The sequence below is a fragment of the Streptopelia decaocto genome (assembly GCF_964273445.1).
Source record: "Streptopelia decaocto genome assembly, chromosome: 11".
NCBI lineage: Eukaryota > Metazoa > Chordata > Aves > Columbiformes > Columbidae > Streptopelia > Streptopelia decaocto.
In genome coordinates this window covers 6,442,234-6,464,793 of record NC_138666.1, presented here as the reverse complement: position 1 = coordinate 6,464,793, position 22,560 = coordinate 6,442,234, and the positions used below count along the sequence as shown (strand labels likewise).

At 63.8% G+C, this 22,560-nt stretch overlaps 1 protein-coding gene across 1 annotated transcript in view; it reads right to left on the bottom strand.

The window, feature by feature from the left end:
* Positions 1–22,560, bottom strand: part of PIEZO1 (piezo type mechanosensitive ion channel component 1 (Er blood group)) — a 25,210-nt gene extending 2,650 nt beyond the window's left edge. Inside the window, exons 1-42 of the mRNA XM_082062871.1 lie at positions 22,123–22,560; positions 15,471–15,566; positions 14,290–14,412; positions 13,938–13,980; positions 13,687–13,849; positions 12,650–12,788; positions 12,165–12,378; positions 11,769–11,934; positions 11,447–11,551; positions 11,258–11,336; positions 11,084–11,175; positions 10,743–11,003; positions 10,561–10,672; positions 10,260–10,438; positions 10,010–10,158; positions 9,643–9,822; positions 9,479–9,567; positions 8,688–8,845; positions 8,437–8,613; positions 8,202–8,327; positions 7,911–8,111; positions 7,628–7,832; positions 7,386–7,490; positions 6,761–6,914; positions 5,998–6,241; positions 5,270–5,366; positions 5,022–5,190; positions 4,853–4,942; positions 4,652–4,740; positions 4,374–4,445; positions 3,680–3,789; positions 3,508–3,604; positions 3,128–3,205; positions 2,862–3,034; positions 2,668–2,789; positions 2,418–2,582; positions 2,090–2,348; positions 1,827–2,015; positions 1,151–1,451; positions 930–1,050; positions 695–842; positions 402–616 (exon numbers count right to left, since the gene is read on the bottom strand). Of these exons, the coding sequence (XP_081918997.1) occupies positions 402–616; positions 695–842; positions 930–1,050; positions 1,151–1,451; positions 1,827–2,015; positions 2,090–2,348; positions 2,418–2,582; positions 2,668–2,789; positions 2,862–3,034; positions 3,128–3,205; positions 3,508–3,604; positions 3,680–3,789; positions 4,374–4,445; positions 4,652–4,740; positions 4,853–4,942; positions 5,022–5,190; positions 5,270–5,366; positions 5,998–6,241; positions 6,761–6,914; positions 7,386–7,490; positions 7,628–7,832; positions 7,911–8,111; positions 8,202–8,327; positions 8,437–8,613; positions 8,688–8,845; positions 9,479–9,567; positions 9,643–9,822; positions 10,010–10,158; positions 10,260–10,438; positions 10,561–10,672; positions 10,743–11,003; positions 11,084–11,175; positions 11,258–11,336; positions 11,447–11,551; positions 11,769–11,934; positions 12,165–12,378; positions 12,650–12,788; positions 13,687–13,849; positions 13,938–13,980; positions 14,290–14,412; positions 15,471–15,566; positions 22,123–22,186 (6,119 nt within the window). The 5' untranslated portion in view covers positions 22,187–22,560. The remainder of the gene's footprint in view (positions 1–401; positions 617–694; positions 843–929; positions 1,051–1,150; positions 1,452–1,826; positions 2,016–2,089; positions 2,349–2,417; positions 2,583–2,667; positions 2,790–2,861; positions 3,035–3,127; positions 3,206–3,507; positions 3,605–3,679; positions 3,790–4,373; positions 4,446–4,651; positions 4,741–4,852; positions 4,943–5,021; positions 5,191–5,269; positions 5,367–5,997; positions 6,242–6,760; positions 6,915–7,385; positions 7,491–7,627; positions 7,833–7,910; positions 8,112–8,201; positions 8,328–8,436; positions 8,614–8,687; positions 8,846–9,478; positions 9,568–9,642; positions 9,823–10,009; positions 10,159–10,259; positions 10,439–10,560; positions 10,673–10,742; positions 11,004–11,083; positions 11,176–11,257; positions 11,337–11,446; positions 11,552–11,768; positions 11,935–12,164; positions 12,379–12,649; positions 12,789–13,686; positions 13,850–13,937; positions 13,981–14,289; positions 14,413–15,470; positions 15,567–22,122) is intronic.

The following is a 22,560-nucleotide window of genomic DNA, read 5'->3' as shown; positions in this document are numbered from 1 at the left end:
TCATTTTGGTTGGAAGAGATGCTCAAGATCATCGAGCACAACCATTAACCCAGCCCCGGCACCAACCCACAGCCCTGAGAATCTCATCTCCATCTGTTCAGCCCCTCCAGGGATGGTGACTCCACCACTGCCCTGGGCAGCCTGTTCCAATGCCCGACAGCCCTCTGGGGAAGAAATTGTTCCCAAGATCCAACCTCAACCTCCCCTGGTGCAACTTGAGGCCGTTTCCTCTCATCCTGTCTCTTGTTACTTGGGAAAGAAGACCAACAACCTCCTTGCTACAATCTCCTTTTCAGGTAGTTGTAGAGAGCAATTGTTGTAGAGATGTCACCCCTCAGGCCAGGCTGGGCCACCAGCTAGGCTTGGGGAAGCAAAGCTGCCACCCTAGGATCATGCAGTACCTTTCGGTGACAGCTGGCAGGATGAAGAACATCCAGAGATGGATGCTGAAGACGAGGATGACCTGGAAGATGAGCTTGCCCAGCACAGTCTTGCGGAGGTAGAGCGCCCGGTCGATGACCATAGTGGTGAACTGGATGAGCAGCATCACCAGGAACGCCTCTGGCACTTGGTCATCCGACAGCGAGGAGGCGATGTCGGTGGCCGCTGAGTGTTTCTGGAGGTGCAGGAGGGGTCAGGGCATGGCCCAGCCTGACCCCACGGTGGGAGCCCTGCAGGAAGCTCCCCTGCTCACCCCGAAAGCCCAGAAGCCGAAGATGATGATGATGAAGTCAACCACATCGGCCAGAAACATGAAGGCATAGACGTCAGTGGCCGCGCGCTGCTGAGTGTGCAGGATGTCCCTGAAGAACCCACGCACCGGCTGGTACATGTTCTGCGCCCTGGAGAGGACAGAGGGGACAAAGGGGATGAGTGACCAGGGCTGCACCCCACATCCTGCACCCCAACCACCACCGGAGGGCACTCACATGGTGAGGAAGAAGAGCTTGACCTGCAGCCCAAATGCCTTCAGCTTCCTCTGAGCATGGCTCTGTTTTGCCTCTTTTTCCTCCTGCTCCTCTTCCTCCTCCTCCTCTCCCTCCCCATCCCCTGTGGGTGACACACAGCATGGGTGACAGCTCGGGGTCCTGCAAGGCCAAGTCCTGCCCCACCCCTCACCAGGGTACAAGGGATGGGAACCATCGCTTACCTTCCTCCAGAGCCACCTCCAGCTGCTTCCTCCCCTGCCTTCTCTTCCTCCTGAAGCGGAGATGTGTGGCCTCAGCCGCCTCTTCCTGCCCCACAGTATCACGCTCTGGCTCTGGCCCCACAGCTGTGCCTGGTGTCTCCGGCTCTGCCAGCACCTCCATCCCCTCCTCACCCCCTGGCAGCAGTGGGGATGCTGCTTCCTCCCGCCTCTCCTCCTCCTCCTCCTCCTCGTCCTCTGTCCGCTCCACCTCTGCCTTCTTCTTGGGGAAGGGGTCCTCCTCATGGTCCCACAGCCCGTAGGACTGGGGAGAAAAACGGTCATAGAATCACAGGATGGTTTGTGTTGAAGGGACGTTCCCAGCTCCCCCAGTGCCACCCCTGCCATGAGCAGGGACATCTTCACCAGCTCAGGTTGCTCAGAGCCCCGTCCAGCCTGGCCTGGGATGTCTCCAGGGATGGTTCATCCACCACCTCTCTGGGAACCTGGGCCAGGCTCTCACCACTCTCAATGTACAAAATCTCCTCCTGGTGTCCACCCTGTTCCTGATGCCCCCCACCCCACACACCCCACTCCCCATCCTGTTGCACCCCAGGAACCCAACCAGCAACAGGTGCCTTGGGTGGGAAGCACAGCAGAGCCCCCAGCACGCCAGGAGCCCCTGCAGCCCCCAGCTCACCAGCAGCAGGGAGCGGTGGAAGAAGAGCGCCAGGAGCTGAGCCAGGTCGTACTTGATGTAGCGGTTGCTCTTCTCCAAGCCCAGGATGCGGGGTGGGAAGAAGGGCTTGCCCTCGTTGCGCACCAGCATGGCATAACTGTTCCAGGGGAAGAACCCGAACTGGAAGAGGTATTTCACCACCACCATCACCTGTGGAGACACTGGGGGTCAGCGGGTGGCAGCCAGGTGGCATCGTCCCCTCCCTGGCCACCTCCTGTCCCCACCTCGGTGAAGATGATGGCCGTCATCCAGAAGCGCTTGCTGGGCCGGGGGATGGAGAGCATGGCCCACAGGAAGACGAGGATGGGGAGGAAGAGGGAGATGACGGAGGCAGTGACCATGTTGTTAAGGATGATGATGAAGTAGCAGAGCAGCTCAGAGTGGGCGGCCACGCAGCGGTACCCGGCCAGCAGCAGCTTCAGGAACCGGTTGTGGGACTGATAAAACTGCTCCGACTCCTCCAGCTCAGGGAAGTACAAGCGCCTGTGGGGTGCAGGGGGGTGAGCCGGCGCCACTGCCCCCCCCCAGCCCCATGTCCCCACATGCCCATACCTGCTGAGGAGGAGCTCGCTGGCCGTCCGGCTGCGGTTCTGGGGCTGGGCCAACAGCTCCCGAGACCCGTCCACATCCTCCTGGGACCCCCAGGGTGTCACCTGCTCCTGGTTGCTGGGGGCCAGTGGGCATTCCGCCGGGGCGGGGATGGCTTCTTGGTGCCCGCTGGGGACAGTGTGGGGACAAGGGTGAGTCCCCAGCCTGCCACCCCCTGCCTGCTGGCCCCTCGGGGTGTTATCTATGCACCTGCCTGGAAGCGATGCTGTTTTGGGGGTCCACAACACCAGACCCCCCTGTGCTTGGCTCCTCGGGGGGCTCCTCTTCCGGCGGCAGGTAGAGCTCATCCAGGACCCCACGGTGCATGTCCTCTCCCTGCAACGGGCAGAGGGTCAGTGCCACCGCAGGGCTGTCACCCCCCCATCCCGGTGTCCCCCCGGGGCTCACAGTGGCCAGGCGGCGTGTGAGGACATATCTCTCAAGGCGCAGGACAGTGGACATGTCAGTGTGTTCCCGGGTGCAGGTGTCCAGCCACTGAGTCAGCCCGTCCACCATGGCCCGGCACAGCACCCACAGGAACCGCAGGGTGCTCAGCGCCCGCTGCACCACATTGCCGCGCTCTGCCGAGGCAACGAGAGGGGTGAGGGGGTCACTTTGCGCCCCCTTGGACCCCCCCAGCATCCCCCTGCACTGCAGTCCTGATGCCCACATACCAGAGCCTTCCTCCTCCTCCACCTGGCCTTCAGCCTCTTCAGGTGCCTCCAACTGCTCCTCTGTCCTGCTGCTGTCTCCTGCAAGGGTCAGATACCCCCAGAGGGGCAGCATTGGCTCAGTGGGGGTTGGACATTATTTTTGGCCCCTGTTTGGGCTCTCCTGCTCATGGCCCCATCCCATGTGCCTCCACATCCTGCTTAAAAACCAGTGCATGGCGTGTGCCCAACCCTGGTGCAGCCACCAGAATCCACACACCCCAGTAACCCCGTTGAGATGATGCCTCATCACAGGCTGCCAACAGCTGCTGGGACAAACAGCGGGTGTGGGACAGAGCCGTGTCCCCAGCCCCCAGCCCCATTTTGGGGTGAGCCAGACCCACCTGCAGCCACCTCAGCAGCGGGCGGCTCCGGCTGCTCCTGCTGCTCCTGCTGCTGCAGCGCTGTCCTGGTGTTGGTCACCCAGGCTTGGTAGGCGATCTTGGGGGTAGAGGGGCTGTCAGCATTCTGTGGGCACCCCCGGATCCCCCACCAGACCTCCCAGTCTGTGCTCACCTGGAAGGCACTTTGCCTGTTTGGCCGCGGCTCCTCTGGCAAGGGCACCGCCGCCTCCTCCTCCTCCTCGCTGTCCGACTCGAAGAGGAAGTAATCGCCTGAGTGCAGCACTGCCAGGGTGGCATGAGGTGTCATGGCATGGCTGGTGCCACGACATGGGGTGTCATGGCATGGCCAGCACCCGGTTGCATGGTATGGGGTGACACAGTAAGGCTGGTGGCGTAGCACAGGGTGACACAGCATGGCTGGTGTCATGGTGCAGGGTGTCACAGCATGGCCAGTAGCCATGGGCATGGCATGGGGTGGCACAGCGTGGTGTGGTCGGTACCCAGGCTGGCTCCACTGCAATCTCCCCAGGGCTTGCTGCCTGGCACTGCACTGCTGGCATGGTACCAAGGACACCCATGGGGATGCCACCCATTGGGGACATCCAGGTCAACAACTTAAATCCCATGTCCCCAACCCAAGGTCCCTCCAGTGCCAGCATCTAGAGGTGACTGATGCCGGTAACCCCAAAACCAGCCCAATACCCTACAGAGAAGTGAGAAGCCCTGGTTAGTGCCCTGCAGCCTAGCACGGGGACAAGGGACATGCAGGGCGACACCATGCCAAAAGCACCATAATCGCCACTCCACATGGGTGTCAGTGGTCCCCAGTGGAGGGGACCTGTCATGTTCCCATGGTGGGGCAGTACCTGCGGCGTGGTCCAACCATGGCCGCCACCACCGTTCGCTCTGCCGGGACGGCTCTGCCAGGTCACCGGGTGCTGTGGAATGGCAGACGGGGGGGGCTGAGCACGGCCACGCTCGGTGCACCCACCCTAGCATGGGGGTGAGCCGGGGGAGTCACCATGATGCTCTGTGTGGCTTCACCAGGACAAGCGTCAGCAACAGGTCACGGTCACCCGGCTGTGCCCAGAGAGGGGTGGGGGGAATGGGGGGGGGGGGGCGGAGACAGACCCCCAGTTCTCACCTGTCTCTGTCTCATCCTGTCCCTCTCTGGAGCCCCGGGGCAGCCGCTCCTGGTGGTATTTCTCCTGCTTGGCTCGGATCCGCTCCATCCTGTTGGGCAGAGGCTGCTGCGGAGCCCACCCCCCAAGGGCACCCCCACCCACGCCACGGTGTTGGTGGCTGCATGGGGAGGAGTCCCAGGTGCTCCCCAAAACCCACTCACTGCCGCTTCAGCTGGGCCAGCGACTTCTTCTCGGCTTGCCGGTGGAAACGCATCCTCTTCAAGGTGCTGGCCTTGAACAGCGCGACCCCCCTGTGGGGACAGCGGGGAGGTGAGGGGGGGCACCTGTACTCCAGCACCCACAGGGACCCCTCCGGGACCCCAGCCCCACCTGGAAGCTTGCAGGGCAGAGGCCTGGAGGTCCAGCATGACGTGCAAGAAGTAGTAGCTGAGGAAGACACGGCGCTGGAGGAGGAGGAAGAAGAAGCAGATGCTGTCCCAGATGATGCCTGCCTCCTCCACAGGCAGTGAGCAGTCGTGGTCCTTGCCCATCACCTTAGCTGGCAGGCAGAGATGCAGGCAGGTCAGGCAGCAGCCCAAACCAGCACCCTCAAGCCCCCAGACCTCCCCAAGGCTCACGGTCATAGTAGCCCTTGACAGTGCAGACGAGGCTGAAGAGCTGGATGACCCAGCAGAAGTTGCTCTGCATCTGCTGCACGAAGACACAGGAGAGGAGCTGCAAGGAGAGAATCAGAGGATCATTTTGGTTGGAAACGACCCTTAAGATTGAGTCCAGCTGTTAACCCAGCCCTGGCACTACCCCATGTCCCTGAGAACCTCATCTCCACATCTTATCAACCCCTCCAGGGATGGTGACTCCACCACTGCCCTGGGCAGCCTGTTCCAATGCCCGACAGCCCTTTGGGGAAGAAATAGTTCCCAAGATCCAACTTCAACCTCTCCTGGTGCAACTTGAGGCCGTTTCCTCTTGTCCTGGCACTTGTTCCTTGGGAGCAGAGCCCAACCCCCCCCGGCTCCAAGCTCCTTTCAGGCAGTTCAGAGATCAGAAGGTCTCCCCTCAGCTCCTGTTCTCCAGCTGAACCCCCCACGTCCCTCAGCTGCTCCCATCACACTTGTGCTTCAGCCCCTCACCAGCTCTGTTCCCTTCTCTGAACTTGTTCTAGCACCTCAAGGGCTTTCTTGGTGTGAGGGGCCCAAAACTGACCCCAGGATTTGAGACTCAGTGTCGCTGGTACCCAGTACAGAGCACGGGAGTTTGCCAAGGGACAGCATGAGGGGCACAGTGCTGCCACCCATCCCCTCCCCAGGGCGTGCCTGTGCTATGGCCACGGACGAGCATCCCTCACCGACAGCATGTTTTTGGAGATGATGACAGTGATGTTGTAGAGGATGAGGCAGTCCCAGAGCACCAGGCGAGCCCGCACTGGCTTGCGCAGCATGGCAGTGCCAAAGAGGAGGAGGTAGAAGCAGGCCAGCAGGTAGCCGAGGCCAAAGAGGCTGATGCGGGTGGCCCCGGTGATGAAAACCACCACCAAGACGAACCAGAAGAGGTATCGGAAAATCACCACCTTGGCCATGTCCAGGTAGGACCTGTGGGATGGGGCACTCAGAGCAAGATCCCCACCCCTCCCAGCACCCACACTTGGCACTACCCAGGTTTGGGGTGCAGCAAGATGCCCCTCCATACCCCAGCCAAACCAGCATGGTCCCAGTCCCGCATCAGCCCTTTTTTTGGAGGATAAAGTGCCTTGTCCCACTCCATGGGGTCCCAGTGCCCATGGGGGTTCTACACCATCACCAGGGGTGTCCTGGACCACAGCATCTACCCCCAGCACAGCCCTGGGTGCTCCTGTCTCAGCCTGGGGACTATCCTAGTGACAGGGGGTCCTGTCCCAGCCATGGAGGGTTCCTGTCCCAGCCCAACATGGGGGTCAGGGCTTCCCAAAGCGGTGCCAGTGTTGGGGTTTGGATCCCATCCTAGGGAACCCCAGCAGGTCCCACTGCCTGGGGGGTCCCATCCTGTCCATTCCCCCAAGGTGACCCATCCCAGGGGGGTCCCATCCCCATGTCCCCAGGTGTCCCAGCCCCAGGAGGGGGGTGGGTGCCCACCGGCAGTGGATGAAGTTGGGGGTGGGGTTGTGGGGGTCCCGCTCCAGGTCCAGCCGGTCGGTGTTCTTGCCAGCCGCTCGCAGCCACTCCTCGCAGCGCTCAGCCTCGAACACACGCCATTGCTGGGATGCACACAGCAGCAGCACGAAGTCATCTGCGGGCACATGGCTCAAGCTGGGGAGGGGGGCGGGGCTCTGGTAGACCACACCCCTCCAGAAGAGGGCGTGGCATCCACAAGCCCCTCCCTAAGGGGCAGGGACATTCCAGCCCCCTCCTCCCCCAAGGAGTGGTTTTCCTTGCACTCCCCACAAAGGGGTGTGGCTGTCCTCAGGCCCCGCCTCCTCCCCAAAGGACGTGGGGCTTCAACCAAGCTCCTCCCCAAAGGGGGCAAGGCTCTTCCACAGCTCATCCCCAAAAGGGTGGTGCTGTTCTAGCCCCTCCCACCCGTCCTGCTCTCCCTCCCCCTCCCTCTGCTCACCTTCCCAAGGGCAGGATGGGACCCCGCACCATGGCTGGGGTTGAGGTGTCCCATGGGCAAGGGGTCAGGGCACCCCATGGGCAGGGTTGCGACAGGGGCTGGGGTGTCCCACGGGCAAGTGGATGCCATGGTCTGGGGGTTACTCACTGATGAGGTTAGTAGATTTGGGGGGAACGAAGAAGTCAGGCAGGTAGAGCCACTTGATGAGCGCCGAGTTGATGGGGAGGGCCCGGCTCCAGCGCCACGGATAGTCTGGGATAGGGGGGCAGTGGGCTTGCTTGATACCAGCCCCCTCCAAACCCCTTACACAGGGTGGGCAACCTGCCCACACACAGACCTCCCTCTCCCTCACCCAACCAAAGGCTGGGTGCCCCCAGCCCAGCCCTTACCCATGCAGAGGCCGGGAGGGATGCCCACGCAGAGCAGGTACTGGTAGATGAGGAAGATGACGAGGAAGAGGCAGTACTTGGGCCAGAGCCGGGCGATGGCTGCTCGCCGCCGCCGTGTCAGAATGACCACCAGCCAGCAGCCGTGCAGGATCACCATGAAGTTCATCCGCTGCCCGATCACATTCACCATCATCAGGAAGCAGATCTGGCGGTGAGGGGATGCAGAGGCTCAGTGCTTGGGTGCTGCGAGCAGCAGGACCCCCCCGCAGCATCTGCTCCTCACCTCCAAGCCAAATTTGTAGTAGAAGTAGTTGAGGAAGTATTTGGCGCAGCTGCCCAGGCCGTGGTCGAGGTGCTCGTGGGAGATGTCATCAAAGATGGTCTCGGTGACAGGGGCCATCAGCTGGTGCTGCTTGCGGTAATACTCCTGGCGCCGGTACACCACCGCCTCGAACACCAGCAGCAGCAGCACCAGCAGGTGGTTCTGGCAGGGGTGAGGGGGTGCTCAGGACCACGGCATGTCTCCAAGCATCCCCCCAGGTGGTCCCCATGGACAGGGTGTCCCTGCGCCTACCTGGATGTAGCCCAGGTTGGGGTAACCCTTGCGGATGCCGAACCAATTGGCAGGGTCCACAGGGCCACGGTACAACGTGGAGTTGCCCAGTTCCTCTGGGTTCAAATTGGTAGCATTGAGCTGGGGCTGCAGAGGGGACACAAACAGGTGTCAGCACCCTTCGCCCCACCACCAGACCCCACCTCCAGCTGGGGAACCCCCCACAAACACCCCAAGAATGGGGCTGCCTGGGTACCTGGGTGCAGTTGCTGGAGTACTCGCTGGGGTTGACAATCTTGAGCTGGTAGAGCATCTTGCAGACGATGATTATGCAGGTCCAGACAGTGGAGAGGCAGGAGGCCATATGGCGGAAGCGGCAGTAGGGCATGGCAAAGGTCCACAGCAGCACCAGCAAGAAGTTCATCACTGATACCTGCGGCAGCAGCTGGGTCAGCACCCCAGGGTGTCCGGCTGAGCCCCCCCACCCCAGCACCCCAAGGCTGGTACCTCCTGCAGGGCCACCCAGATGATGTAGAGAGCCACCAGCTTGAGGACATGGAGCTCCAGCAGCCGCCCCACAAAGACCTGCCCGCGGGTCAGCATGTCCGAGAAGGTCCAGCCCAGCACGATCAGGCGCTCCAGCACCAGCCCCCACTTGGTGGGCCCTGCAGGGACACGGATTGTCACGGACACCCCCACACAGGATACCCCAACCCAGCCCCGTATCTTCCAGTGCTTGGAAGACACCCCAATCCATCTCCACAACCTTCCTGGCTCAGAGGACATCCCAACCCATCCTCTTTCTGACTTGAAGGACACCCCAACCCATCCCTGTAGCCTCCGAACTCCTCCCATGCTCGGAGGACAACCCAAACTATCCCTGCATCCCCCTGATCCACCCTGGTTTGAAGGACACCCCAGTCCATTCCTGTAGCCTCCCACCCGCTTCCTGGCTCAGAGATACCCCGATCTATCTCCATACCCTCCCACACTTGGAAGACACCCCAAATCAATCTCCCCACCCTCCCATACCCTTCCTTGCTTGGAGAATGTCTCAATCCATCCCTGAACCCCCCCCAGCCCCTTCCTGGCTCAGCAGACACCCCGATTCATCCCCATACCCTCCCAGGCTTGGAGGACACCCCAATCGATCCCTGCAGTCCCCAGCCCACTCCTGGCTTGGAGGATGCCCGAATCCATTTGTGTCCCCTCCCACGCTTGGAGGACACCCCCAAATCCATCTCCACACCGTCCCAGCCTCTTCCTCGCTTGGAGGACACCCCAATCCATCCCTGTACCCTGTGACACGGTGTCCGAGTCGCTCATCGCAGTGCTCTCGGCAGCAGCCGCATCCCGCAGCAGCCGGCTCCCATGCAGCTCCTCAGGCCTGCGGGGAGGAGTGCTCAGCGTGGGGATGGGGGCTTTGGGGTGCATGGGGGGTCACCCTGGCTCAGGGCCCTACCTGGGGATGTGGCAGGGTGGCGGGGTGGCAGCAGAGACGTGCTCCAGGTCAGTGATGTGCATGAAGGGACGGTGGAAGTAATGCAGCTGGAGGATGCAGGCCAGGAGGAAGAAGCCCGGGATGAGGGTGCTGGAGAAGAGCTCGGAGACGCTGAACTGCTCCAGGCCCAGGTCGCCCAGCCTGTGCAGGGAGGGGGGGTCAGCATGGGGCCGCATCCAGCCCCCCTGCACGGCAACTGAGCTGTCACACTGGGCTTCAACCCGAACTTCACCCGTGCCTCAGTTTCCCCATGTCCAATGCATCCCTTGGCCATGCCCTGGTGTCACCGCAAGGCTGGCGGTGGCTGGGACCCCTTGGGGACACTCACTGTTCGTTGGTGAGACCCGTCAGGTTCCTCCAGTACATGGGGAAGTCCTCGAACTGGAAGGTGTAGATGGCGATGAGCACCAGCATGGTGTACGCCACCACCAGCCACCAAAAGCCCTTCAGCACCTTGCGCCACAGGCTGTAGTACACCTGTGGGGACAAAGACATCAGTGGGGACAAAGACATCAGCGGGGAAATGCTGGGGATCACGATGGGTTCCCAGCCCCAGGAGGGGTCCCCAGCCCCCCTACCTGGAAGAGGGTGAGGCAGAGGAGGAAGAGCAACATGTAGACGATCTTGTAGACGACGAGGCGGCCAGCAAAGCTCACCACAATGAACATGCCAGCGCAGACGCAGATCCAGTATTTGGCGTAAAAATCCCGCACCAGGACACCCAGTGCCTTCAGCACGTCCCGGTGCCGGCTGTGCTCTACGGGGCAGGGAGTGGGCTGCAGGGGTTACGTGGGTACCCCTGCTCCCCAGCACCCGCATCCTGGGGATGCTCAGCCTGGCGCAGGGTCCCTTTGGGTGGGTGACACCAGGAACCCTCACCTGAATCTGAGATGGTCACCTCCAGGAGCGGGGTGGCTGGGCACCTCCTCGTTAGCAACTTCTCCTTAACAAACTGCCGCAGCAGCAGCCAGAAGGTGAGGGTGAGCAGGAGCTGCGGGGACAGGCGGTGAGCAGGGACAGGTGGGTACCGGCAGGGACAGGGACGGGGACACTGGCCTTACCTTCGCCCCCAGGTCCAAGCACGGATATTTGGGGTGCACCAGCCCCAGCTGCTCAAGGCTGAGGAAGCCGAGGCGGGTGGGCAGCTCGGGGGTCAGGTCCATGGCCCAGACGTACTGCAGGCTGCAGAGTGCGACACCGTAGAGCAGGAGGAAGGGTGAGCAGAGCATGGCAAAGTGCTGCCGGCTTCGCACCGTCCAGATCAGACATGCCCAGAGCAGCAGCACGAAGGTCAGCCAGCTGTGGTATGTGATGCTCCACACCTAGGGACAGGCAGAATGCGGCCACTCGCGTGACCCCCCGTGTCCATCTGTCCCCCTGCGTCCATCTGTCTCCCCCTTACCATCATGGCGATGAGGGCGCAGACATAGCTCTGCTTCATGATGACGTGGCCCAGGGACTGCAGGGGCAGCCGCTCCGCCGGACGCCTCCTGCCTGGCACGGGGAGGGGAACCGTGAGCCAACCCCCGGCCACCGGCAGGCCTTGGGGAGGGGGAGGTGATGGGGATGGGCTTACCCGGCCGCGGTGAGTTGCCCATGACGTGGACAGTGCAGTTCTCGGCCTCCGGCTTCCCGGTGCTGGGGGACAGCATGGGCTGGGGAGGCAGAGAGGGCTCAGAGCCCACCCTGGCACCCCCAGAACACCCTGCATCCATCCTCCCCACAGCTCAGGCATTGCTTTGGGGGTAGAGCCCCCCAAACCCACCTTGGTGTCCTCAGCCACGCCATCCGTGTCCTTGGGCCAGCTCTCCAGCTCCACCAGCTCCCTCTCTGGCCGCCTGGCCGGCGGCTGTGCCGGTGCCGTGGTTCTCTGCAAAGGGCAGGAGCCGTCTCAGGGCACCCGCTGCAGCCGCTGGGGGAGCAGGGTCATCCCCCATCCCCCTTCTGAGGGTCCCCCCAGCCACAGGCACCCCCTGCCCCCCACCTCCTCTCCACCAGGTACCCCCCATGCCAGCAGTGGGGCAGGCAGAGCAGCGGGGTGTATCAGGCATGGACCCCATGTCCAGCTCGGCCCCGCAGCCCCTCACCCTGGCATCCCGGCGGCGCAGCTTCACCAGGGTGGCCATGGTGTAGTAGAGCAGGAGCAGGATGCCAGGGTTGGTATAGACAGGCCAGGGGTGGTGGGTGTTGAGCACCAGGGCGTTGGGCTGTGAGCAGTTGCGGTACAGGATGATGTCCTTGAAGCCAAACACCCTGCGGGGACAGAGCAGGTGGCATTACCCCCAAACCTGGACCGCCACCATGAGCCAGGGCCCTGTTTTGGTGCTGGCATGGCACATCATGTCACCAGGCACCCTCTGGCTTCCCTCTCTGGGGACCCATTGCAGCTGGCAGTGGGATGGGGACCCAGTGCAGTGACAGGCTGGCTGCTCAACCAGGGTGACACAGGGACCCATGGCACAACCCTCTCCCTGGGGACTCACCGTGCCCAGATTGTGGGGGGCGGGAAGACCCCCTGGACGAAGGGTGCCTGGTAGGCATAAAGGCAGAGGAGGTGACAGGCGGCGTAGACACCAACCAGGACACAGAGGGTGTCGAAGGCCAGGCGGCTGGCGGGGAGGTGACAGGCCCACCACGTGCACAGCCCCACGAAGAGCAGGTAGTAGATGCTGGAGGAGGCGGAGGGCAAGGTGATCCCTGGGGAGCAGTGCCCCGCGGGCAGTCAGTGCGCGGCCGAGCAGCCCCCAGCTGAGCATCCCCCTGGACTGCGCATCACCTGAACCGAAAATCCCCTCCATGCACCAAGCATTCCCTGGACCGAGCATCTTCCCCTTGGATCAAACATCACCTGGACCAAGCATCTCCCCCTGGATTGAGCATCTTCTCCCCCAGACTGAGCATCCCTTCCAGCACCCTGGCCACCAAGACCTCCCCAGCTCCCCACACGCCCCCCACATCCCATACCCACCAGCCAAGGCCAGCAGTAGGACAGCCAGGCCCTTCCCAGCTGCCCAGAGCAGCCAGTGCGCTGTCACCCGCAGCCTGGCGCTGAGTGGCGTGTCCCCATCAGCCATGCCACTGTGCCATTCCACATCCTCCTCTTCCCCCTGCCAAGCAAGGAGAGCGTGGTGTGAACCCCATGGTGGCCTCAGGCTGCTGCTCCCCATGCCTCAGTTTCCCCACTGGAGGGAGAGCACGGTGAGCGGCCGGGGCGTCCTGCCCGGCGCTGGGCGGGCGTGCAGCCCGGCACCTGGCCGTGTTTATCTCATTAACCGCTTGGAAAGTGCCTCTGAAAGGCGGCTGTTTTTCTTGGCGCCAGCACCCGGGTTCCCAGCACTGAGCTTTTTTCCAGGCCGCCTCCCGCGCTGGCCCCGCGCTCACGGCAAAGGCATTCGCATCGCCTTGTGCTCCGGTTACAGCCCGGCCACGCTTGGAGCCGGGCAGGCGAGCACCCGTACCAGCGGGGAGCACCCCAAAAAGGCATTGAGCTCCCGGGGGTGTTTGCTGGGCTGAGGGGTGTCATCATCTTGTGGTTGTGTCCGCCTGGGTGAGCCAGTGCTGCGCTGGCTCCACCAGGCAGGGCTGGCACAGCATGGTGCCCCACCAGCGAGCTCACGCTGGGTGCCAGCACTCCATGATCGCTCACCCCACTGCCCTTCCTGAGCACAGCAGTTTTGGGGTGACTGTGCCAGCCAGAACCTTAAGGGGTGGGCACCGCGGTCCCCCCATTGCTGGCAGCCGCGGGGCTGAGCTGTTTGCCAGGGTCCCTATGGCAACGTGGGAGCTAATGGGGCTGAGTCACTCCCATGCCGGGACGATGACCCAGCCCTCCACCGCTGCCTGTCAGCCAAAACTGCCCCCCACTTATGTCCCCAGCCACTAAGAACGTCCCCATGCCAAGGCTGCCCTCCCCGGGGACAGGACGGGCACCAGCCACTGTGCCCCAGGAGTTTTGGGGGATGTGGAGGAGGGGACACCACCAATGACACTGGGGGTGGCTCTCACCCGCTCAAGGGGCTCCAGGGACTCCGGTCTGTGGCTGCGGGCAGCAGCACTGGCCTTGGGGACAAGGCGGCGGCACAGGCACAGGCAAAGGGACGAGACCAGCAGGATGCCGACATCAGGTGCCACCAGACGCACTGAGTTGGGGATGTCACTCAAGTCCAACCTGGGAGGGAGGGAAACAGGATGGGGGAGGGCTCGGAGGTGCCATCTCTCCACTGCCAGTCCCCAGCCCCACACCAGGGGACCCTTACCTGGTGACCCCGACGTGCCGGGCGAGGACCTCCCAGGTGCTGCCTGCGGGGAAGGACAGAGGCGCTGAGGCTGGCAGACCCAGAACAAGAGGATCCCCATGGGGAGAACACCTCACATCCACGGGGACCCACGACGGTGTCTGTGCCCAGCACAACACCCACCCTGGCACGGCACAGCTCAGCTTGTCCCCAGCGCTGGGCACATAGGTGGGACCCTGCAGAGCCTTAGTGGCCGCGCATCTGCTCTCGCCCTCCTGCACCTCTGCTTCCCCAGGCTTCAGTCTCCCCACGGTACCCGGCACTGGTGACATGCGGGCACCCCCGGCAGCCTGTCCCCATGCCCAGTACTCACAGCTGGGCCCCAGCAGCTGGTCCAGGATGGGCAGCGTGTACAGGCATATTTGGAAAACGAAGTGGGCGAGGAGGAAGAGGATGCTGGTCCCCAGCAGAGCTTTGAGGAGGCGGCCAGTGTGACCTGCAGGACACAAGCACCCCATTACCAATTGTCTGAGGTGACTCTGGGATGCACTACCATCACAGCAGGGACCCAGCACCCCCAGGAAGGGGTGTCTGGAGATGTCAGGGGTCTGCCCAAGGAACAGTGTCTCACCAGGACTTTGCATGTCTCACTGTGCACCCAGCACACCCTAAGAGCATCCTTTCTGCTGCATTACTGGGGAAACTGAGGCACAGGGCAATGTAGGGCCCCAGGACCACCCTCCCACCTCAATGAACCAGGACCGGCATTGGGATGCAGCTCAGCATCCCCAGTGCTGGAAGGTCCCCGTGAGGGAGCTGTGGGTGGGGGTTCCCCACACCACAAGCCCTGTCAGACCTTCCAGCAGCTGCAGCCGTGGCCCCATCCCACCCACCCATTTTCCTGGCCACGGGACAGGCAGTGAGCCCACTGCAGCTGCGCACCAGCCGGGTGGTGGCCCTGGGCCAAAAACTCTCCCTCCATTTGTTTTTTTCCTGTAAATCTAGGCAAAAGCTCTCGGCAGCACCCGGGGCCGTGCAAGCCCATGAAATATTCAAAGGGCAGAGCTTTTAGCCGTGGCTGTGCCAAGCGCTGCCGGGCTGTGTTACAGCCTGGCACGGTGGGCAGGGGCCAGGCAGAGCTGCGGGCACCCGGCACCCACCGTGGAGGGACATGCCCCATGCAGCCACTGGGAGGGATGCACTTGCTCACCCACCATGGGTCACGCATCCCCTGCACTCCCAGGGGCACCCACAGACCCATGTCCCGGCACAGGGCGGGGGGGCGGCTCCTGATCCATCCCTGCCCACTCGGCGGGCACAGCCCAGCCCTGAGGTTTTGGGTTAATAAGGCTGGGGCTCCAAACTGCCCATTTTTGCAACTGGAGACCTATTAATAGCCGCACTGGGCTATAATTAACAGAGCGAGGCTGCCACACGGAGCCACACTGCCTGGCTGGGGGGAAACCGCAGGGGAAGGAGGACAGGTACCTGAACCGGAGCTGCCCACACGCTGCCCACCCCCCGTCCGCTCCCCCACCCTGGTGACCCCCTTACCTCCGGCCCCACGCTGGCTGGGCCCCGGGAACCAGGGCAAGAGCAGCAGGAACAGCAGATACACCAGGGAGAGGACGTTGAAGCGGAACAGGCAGGCTGTGGGCAGGGGACAGGCAGGTTAGTGCCAGAGGTGCATCACATGGAGGGTGTCTCAGCCCACCAGGATCCCCGCTGCATTCCCCCACCCCGGGGATGGCACCCTGACCTCCGTGACAAGTGACACCCAACCAGGAGACAAGGGACACCCCAAAATGAGATGCACCCCAAAATGATGAGTAGTCCCAGGCAGGGGTCAAGCTCCTCCAGAAATACCAGTGGGATGAGGGAGACAAGGGCAGCAGGCTGGGCTGGGGCAGTCCCGGTGACTGGCACAGGGAGGGGGGCACACACACCAGAGGTCCCAGATGTGTGGGGTGACAGGGGGACGAGAGCAATGAGCGAAATCTGCTGCACTTTCACATCGTTCTTATGCCAAGGTTTGCAGAGACCCCGCAGCTGAGCTGGGACCCCATGGTCAGGCTGGGACCCCCACCCGCTGCCACCCCAGGGCTGTGACAGCCCCTCACCTGTGCCCTGCTCTGGGCACACCACCAACTCAACACCTTCCCCCTCGCTTATTTTTAGACCTAAATTACAGCTTGTTTGCAGGCGTAAAACCATCGGAGGAGCTGGGCAGGGAGCCGGGCTGAGCCAGTGCCCTGCAGAGCTGTCACCGGCAGGGACAGGGACCTAGCGGTGGGGACATCCCGAGGCAGCTGCCACCACAGCTTGGGACGCAGCGTTCCCATGGGCTGCATGCACACAACGAGCGAGCAGTGACAGACACCAGCACATGCACCGGTGGTGGGACAGCCCTGAGGCCACAGTGATGGGAACGGCCACCGCGAGACACCCACCGAGTCAGCACATGGGAACCAGAGCGACGTGTCCCCCCCCAGCAGGCTGAGGGGACCCTGTTCTGGGTGGGGGGGACTCCTCTGGGCAGCCCAGGGAAGGGATGCAGAACCAGTGTTGGGGACCTCCGCGGGGGGGACAGGCCGGCGCCAGGGGACGTGCTCAGCCCTGCCAGCCCGGCACAGCCCTTCCTGTGTTTACAAGGTTTCAATGGGACGGCGCATCCTGGGGTGAGGGACAGCGTGGCCTGGGAGGGGGACACACATGGTGTGGCACCCTGGGGGACAGTGGGGTGTCCTGAAAGGGTGCAGGAGTGGCAGGAGGGGAGGCACTCAGGAGCGCACACAGCAGCCCAGCGCACGTTCCACGCAGCACCCATGGGGGCTGAAGCCAGTCCCCAGCCCCACTGCAGGGTCCCCAGCTGCCTCCCCCTGTGAGCACAAGTGGGGGGCACAGGGTGGGGGAATCGGGACCACCATCCCCCCAGCTGCCTCGCCACCGTGACCCCAGGACGTGTCACCTCCCCACACGCTGCCGAGCGTTGCTGGCTCCGTTTCGGCAAACCATGATCTCACGGAGCAAATATTCCCCTTCCCGCGCCAGCGGCAACGGGGCTGCGAGGAGCCGTCCCGGTGCGGGGGCGAGCTGACGCGGGAGCCAGCCAGCCCCCCGGGCCACCGGCACCCCCATCCCACCCCCGCAACAGGGCAGGGTCTTTTGGGTGGACCAGCCCTGTATGAGCCCCTGTCCCAGCCATGGCCACCCCATGGGTGCTGGCGGCACAGGGGGGACCAGCTGTGCCATTGTCATCGCCCAGGGTCTGCCCAAGAGCTGCAGGGAGACCCACAGGCATCACTGGGCACACATATGCTGCAGGGACCACCCGAGAGCAGAGCAACAGCCTGACCCCCATATATTATGCCCTCAGCCCACCAGGACTGGGGACACCAGCTCCAGGCAGGGGCCAGAACAGAGCTGGCATCCCAGTGGCAGTGGTTCGGGGTGGCCTGTGACACCAGAAAGGGCTGGCAGCAGCTGCCTGCAAATGCACAGCAGCCTGGGGCTGAATCAGCACCCATGGGACCCTCTGGCCAGTGGCTCCATCTCGAGGCATCACCAGGACAGGTCCCAGGAGGGTGGTCAGTGCTCACCAGCTTTGACCAGCTTTTAAGAGCTCAAGGATGAAAAAGAGAAAAAATAAAGATGCTGGTGGTGTGCCGGGCAGGGAGCAGCCCCCCAGCGTGGTTTGGGAGCACCTGCAGTGCCCGGCTTTGCACCCACAGGGCCGGGGTGTGCCGTGCCGGCGGTGCGTGGGTGCTCTGTCCCGCAGTTGGAGGGAACCGGTTCCCCGGGGTGCTGACAGCAGGGAAAGCGCTGGTGTGGGGAGAAAAACCAGTTTGGCCTGTGGGGAGAGCAGCCCCGCGGCAAAACCCGCCCTCCCGCACCCCATCATCATCTCCGCCAAGAGCCAGGTGGGTTGGTGGGTGCTGGCACCCACTGTCCCCCTCCCCGTGACACCAGCACCCATCACCCACAGCACCCTGCGGTCTCGCTTCTGCTTCACACACAGGGCAGGATCTGGCCCACACTGAGCATCCCCCAGCAACATTATTCTGGATCCGCACCCCAAACCCCCCCGCTTCCCCAGCCCTGTGACCCTGGGGATTCGGGAGCTGACGGGGAGGTCACCGCCACCGCAGCCGGTGCTGGCAGCCAGCAGCGCTTCAATTATTAACAATGTTAATGTGCCGGGAGGAGGATAAATCACAGCGTCGCGGAGCTGGGCGAGATGTGCCGGGTTTCCTTCACGCCAGCCTTTAATCTCCCCTTGAGATCTCCCCGTGGGAGGGGAAGGGGGTCATCGGGGACTGCAGGGGAAGGCAGGGACAGGGTGGCAAGGGTGGGGGCAGCCGGGGAGAACCAGCAATTGGGTTTTTTCCCGTTGCAATTGGGCTGGGGAAGAGTGGGAAGGGCAGCTGCGAGAGAGGTCTGGGGTCTGGCACAGCCCCCTCCCTGCAAACCAGGCACCATCCCCACCCAGCCAGCACCTGGGGATGGATCCATCCCAACCGCACTGGGGAAAGGGGGTTCCCCCCATCCCAGCAGCGATGGGGGAGCCCCACACACCAGCCCCACAGCACCATGCACAGCCTGTACACCCATTGGCACTGGCACAGCCGCGGGCTCTACAGGGACCTGCGGCCGCTCGGGATTAATTAGCAGAGCTCTTTAATTCCCTGCCTGCCCTGCTATATTCACACGGGCCCGTTACCTGCTGCCAGGGCCAGGCAGCTCTGCCAAGCCACATCCTTGCAGGCGGGTCCTGCCTCCTGGCTAACACCCCCCAGCTGGGGTCCCTGGGGATGGGGGACAGTGTCCTCAAGGTGTCACTCTGCACGCAGGACCCTGCGCTCTGCACCCGCTGGCTGCAAACCAGAGGCAGGTTAACAAACCCCAGCCACAGAGGCTCTCCCCATCCCAAAATCCACTCAGCCCCAAAACAGCGAGCCATGGGGGTCAGAGCCAGCGGCCACACAGTCCCACCCCAGCCCCGGCTCCTCTTTCCGGGATGAGGGAGCAGCCCCGCCGGTTCACCCACCGTATCCTGTTTTTGTGGAAAATTAATCCCGCTCCGGTCAGCACCGAGGCAGCAGCCAGCCCCGCTCCCCAGGGATGCCACCGGGAGGGCACCGGGCTGGGTGCCAGCGGGTGCCACGGCTGCCAGCCTGGGAAACCCCAGTGGCTCATGCAACGGGACAGGGGACGCAGTGGCTTTGGGGACAGGTGCTCACTGCCACTGCAGTGCCTGGGGACAACTCCTTCCCCAGCACCCACAGCCCTGTGGCTGCAGTCCCTGCATACACTGGGATGGGGACAGCCCATGCCAAGGGGACAGGGGCAGCCCTTGGGGCCCTCAGAGCCGTGGGCTCAGCATCAGGATGCCCGTACACATCTGCTGCTTGCACGCCCACCTGCGCACAAGGACACACGTTCCTATCGCTCAGGGACATTCCCAGACCCACTGTAATATTTCCCAGGTGCAGCTTGGAATCGTGACAGTGTGACAGTGTCTGCCACCCAGCAGCGCCAAGCAGTTTCCAAAAACGTCCTCCCTTCTCCTCACCCAGCCGCAGTGCGCATCCCAGTACTCTGCTGCAAGTGGGGTACAAAGGAGGCAAAGGGTTAACCCCAGCCTAACCTGGGCTTTGCCAGGAATAAAGCCCCCGCAAGCCCAGCCTGCAGCATCTCCCCCTGACCCAGAGCTGCTCCCCAGCCACAGGCAGTGTGGGGACCCGCTGCACCCCCGGGGAGCCCCCCCAGCATCACCCACCCCAGCGGGGCTGTGCAGGGACTTTGCAAAAGGCTCAGTCCTGGGGGCACAGGCAGAGCATGGGCAGCCAGCCCTGCGCCTCCCATCCCCCTGTGTGCCTGGGGAGGAAACGGGAGTTATTGCTCTTGGAGATAGAGGTGGCTTTTTTTTATAGTTTTTCTTTTTTTTTTTTTTCCTTCTCTTTTTTTATTTCCCTTCGTTTTATAAAAAGCACCTGACCGCAGGAGGCAGCTCGCTGCAGCCCACACACTCAGCAGCGCCCAGCTGGGTACTGGCCCCTGCAGCACCCAGGGTGGCTGGGACCCCCTCCAGGACCCCCCCTGCACCCCTGACCAGGAGAAAGCTCAGCCAGGAGGGGTCATGTCCTCACCTCACCCCGGGTCAGGCCCCCCCGGTTTGGGGGACACCACAGCCCCAAGGAGGGGGGGCTGCCACCTTCACCCATGGCTTCTGCGCCAGCACCACAGATCCACACGGGAGCTGGGATCCAGGAGCATCATCCAGCCTGGTGGTCCCCACCCCGGTCACCCCACGGGTGGGATGCACGGGAGGCTGTGCCCCCCCACCACGGTGCGCCCCGGCACCCCCACAGGCAGGACACAGCTGAGGCAGCTCCCTGCCCCGGGTGTGGATATGGCCCGTGGCACGGCTGGGAGCGACACTGTGGGGTGCTGTGCCAGTCTGTGGGAATGGGGGGCTGCTCCTGCGCCTCCACCCACGCCGAGCTGGCTGGGAGCCATGGGGAAACATATTCCGGACGCTTGGGAAGAGCCTAATTGCTAGGAAAGGAAGGGCCGCAGGCGGGTCGTGCTCCAGGGCTCTTCCTCCCCTGCAAGGTGCAGCGGGATGAGCCACATCCCCCCCCGTGCCTCAGTTTCCCCCTCGGAGCGGGTGTGAGGCTCCAGGTCCCCTAGACCCCGCTGAGTCACCCCCACGGCTATTTTGACAAGCGGCTGGAGCAGGAGGGAGCTGCTCTCCCAGGAAGGCCCCAAATTTAAACGAGCCACCTACGAGCTCACCAGGGGGGCGACAATGACACCAACGCCAGCGGCCACGGGAGGCAGCAGGTCCCAGACGCAACACCCCGCGCCAAAGCAGAGAGGACGGGCAAACCAACCCGGCACAATTTGGGGCCAAAGCGGCGTATTTGGGGCACAAGGGCCCCATGCGAGTGGCCGCACCCAAAGGCCACGTGTCGCCCCGCGCACCCACGGGACGCGCCTGGCGGCCCCAGTGCCCCGAGCAGCGGCTGCTGCCCCATGGGCCGGGGGGGCCTTGTGCAAGCGGCCACCTTCCCTTCCCAGCCCCGTCCGTAACAGGGTTATAATTAACCTCCTCACATCCTGCGCGATGCACTGAGTCACTCCTCGAGCAAAGCAGAGCAAATAAAAGAGGCTTTTTTTTTTCTCTCAACAGTCACTGACTTCCTCTGCCAGCGAGGCTCGGCACGGCCGGCACCGCGTACCCCAGCCCAGCTCCCCCAAATGCAGCGGGGACAGGCTGGATGTCACCTCTCTGGGTGACACTACCCCAAAAGTCACGCCACCGCTACTCCGGCTGCAAACACCCCGGCGTGAGCCCGGACCCTGCCCGTGCCCGGGCACAAGGAGCCCGTTGAACAATCCTGTTTATGGAGAGGTTTTTCCTTTGCGTCTATGTCAAGGTAAACGGAGAGTCCCCGAATAGGCTCCCCAGAGCAGCCGGGGTTCAAAGAGACGATTCTTGTTCTGCGCGTCCCAGGACACGGGTATTTTCCAGGCCGGTAGCCAGCCGGTTGCCTCGGTGGGTGGTGCATCTGCCTTCCGAAGGCAGCAAACGGGCCGGGAGCCGCGGCCCTGCTGCACCGGGGTGGCTGCCCCGAGCCCCGCCGTGGCTCCCAGACTATTCCCGGGCACGGGGCCGCGATGGGTGCCAGCTGCCCCCCAGCACCGCCCATCGCAGCTACCCCCCCAGCACCGCCAGCAGCCGGGCCGTCCCAGCACCCTCTTTGCCCTCCCCGCACCCCCTTTGCCCTCCCCACCTTGCAAGAGGCAGAAAAGCGAGTGGGTCACACGGCCGTGCCCAAATCAGGCCGGTTTCAGCCCCAACCAGCCCCCACGTGCCCAGTGCTGGGGGTGCGGGTGCCCGCTGGCTCTGCCGGCGTGGGGGAGACCCACGTACCCGGGGCGCTGCCCCCACACCCAGCCCGGAGAAGTTGCGGCGTTTCCCAAAAGTGGGCTTAGTCCCGCGTGGGGCTGGGGGGGCCGTGCAGGACAGTCTCCCGTGGGACCGGGGGTGTCCCCATGGAGATGTGTGGGGTCCCCCACCTCCTGGGGCGGCTCCTCCGGGGTTGGGAAGCACCACGACCCGGCTCACGAGTCGGGGAGACACCGCGCACCCCAACACCCCATTCCTCCCCAAACCCTCCCCAGGTGCGGCCGCACTTACCGGCGAGCAGGGCGAGCGGCAGCAGCAGCCAGTAGATCCCGGCGCACAGCGCCCGCCGCTCCATCCCGTCAGGCGGCGGAGCGGCCCATGCCCCGCCGAGCCCCCACCGTTCCGTCCCGCCGGGGCTGGGCAGGCCCCGCTGGCCGGTCCCGGAGCGCAGCGAGCGGCCGCGCTTTTCCCCCCCCGCCCTGCTCCCGCCGCCCTTTATAAGCGGCACCGCCCGCCCCCCTCAGCGGGCTGGCCCGGCACGGCTCGGCCCGGCCCGCCCAGCCCAGCGCCGCCCGCCGGCGCTGCAGCCCCGCCACTGCTGACACGAGTCGGCCGGTCTCAGCCCCGACGGCAGCGGGGGCGGCCCCCGGAGCGGAGCGCTGCGGCCGGGTGGGGGAGAAGGGGCAAGCATGGACCCTACAGTGTCGCCCCCGATTCCCGCTGGGCTGC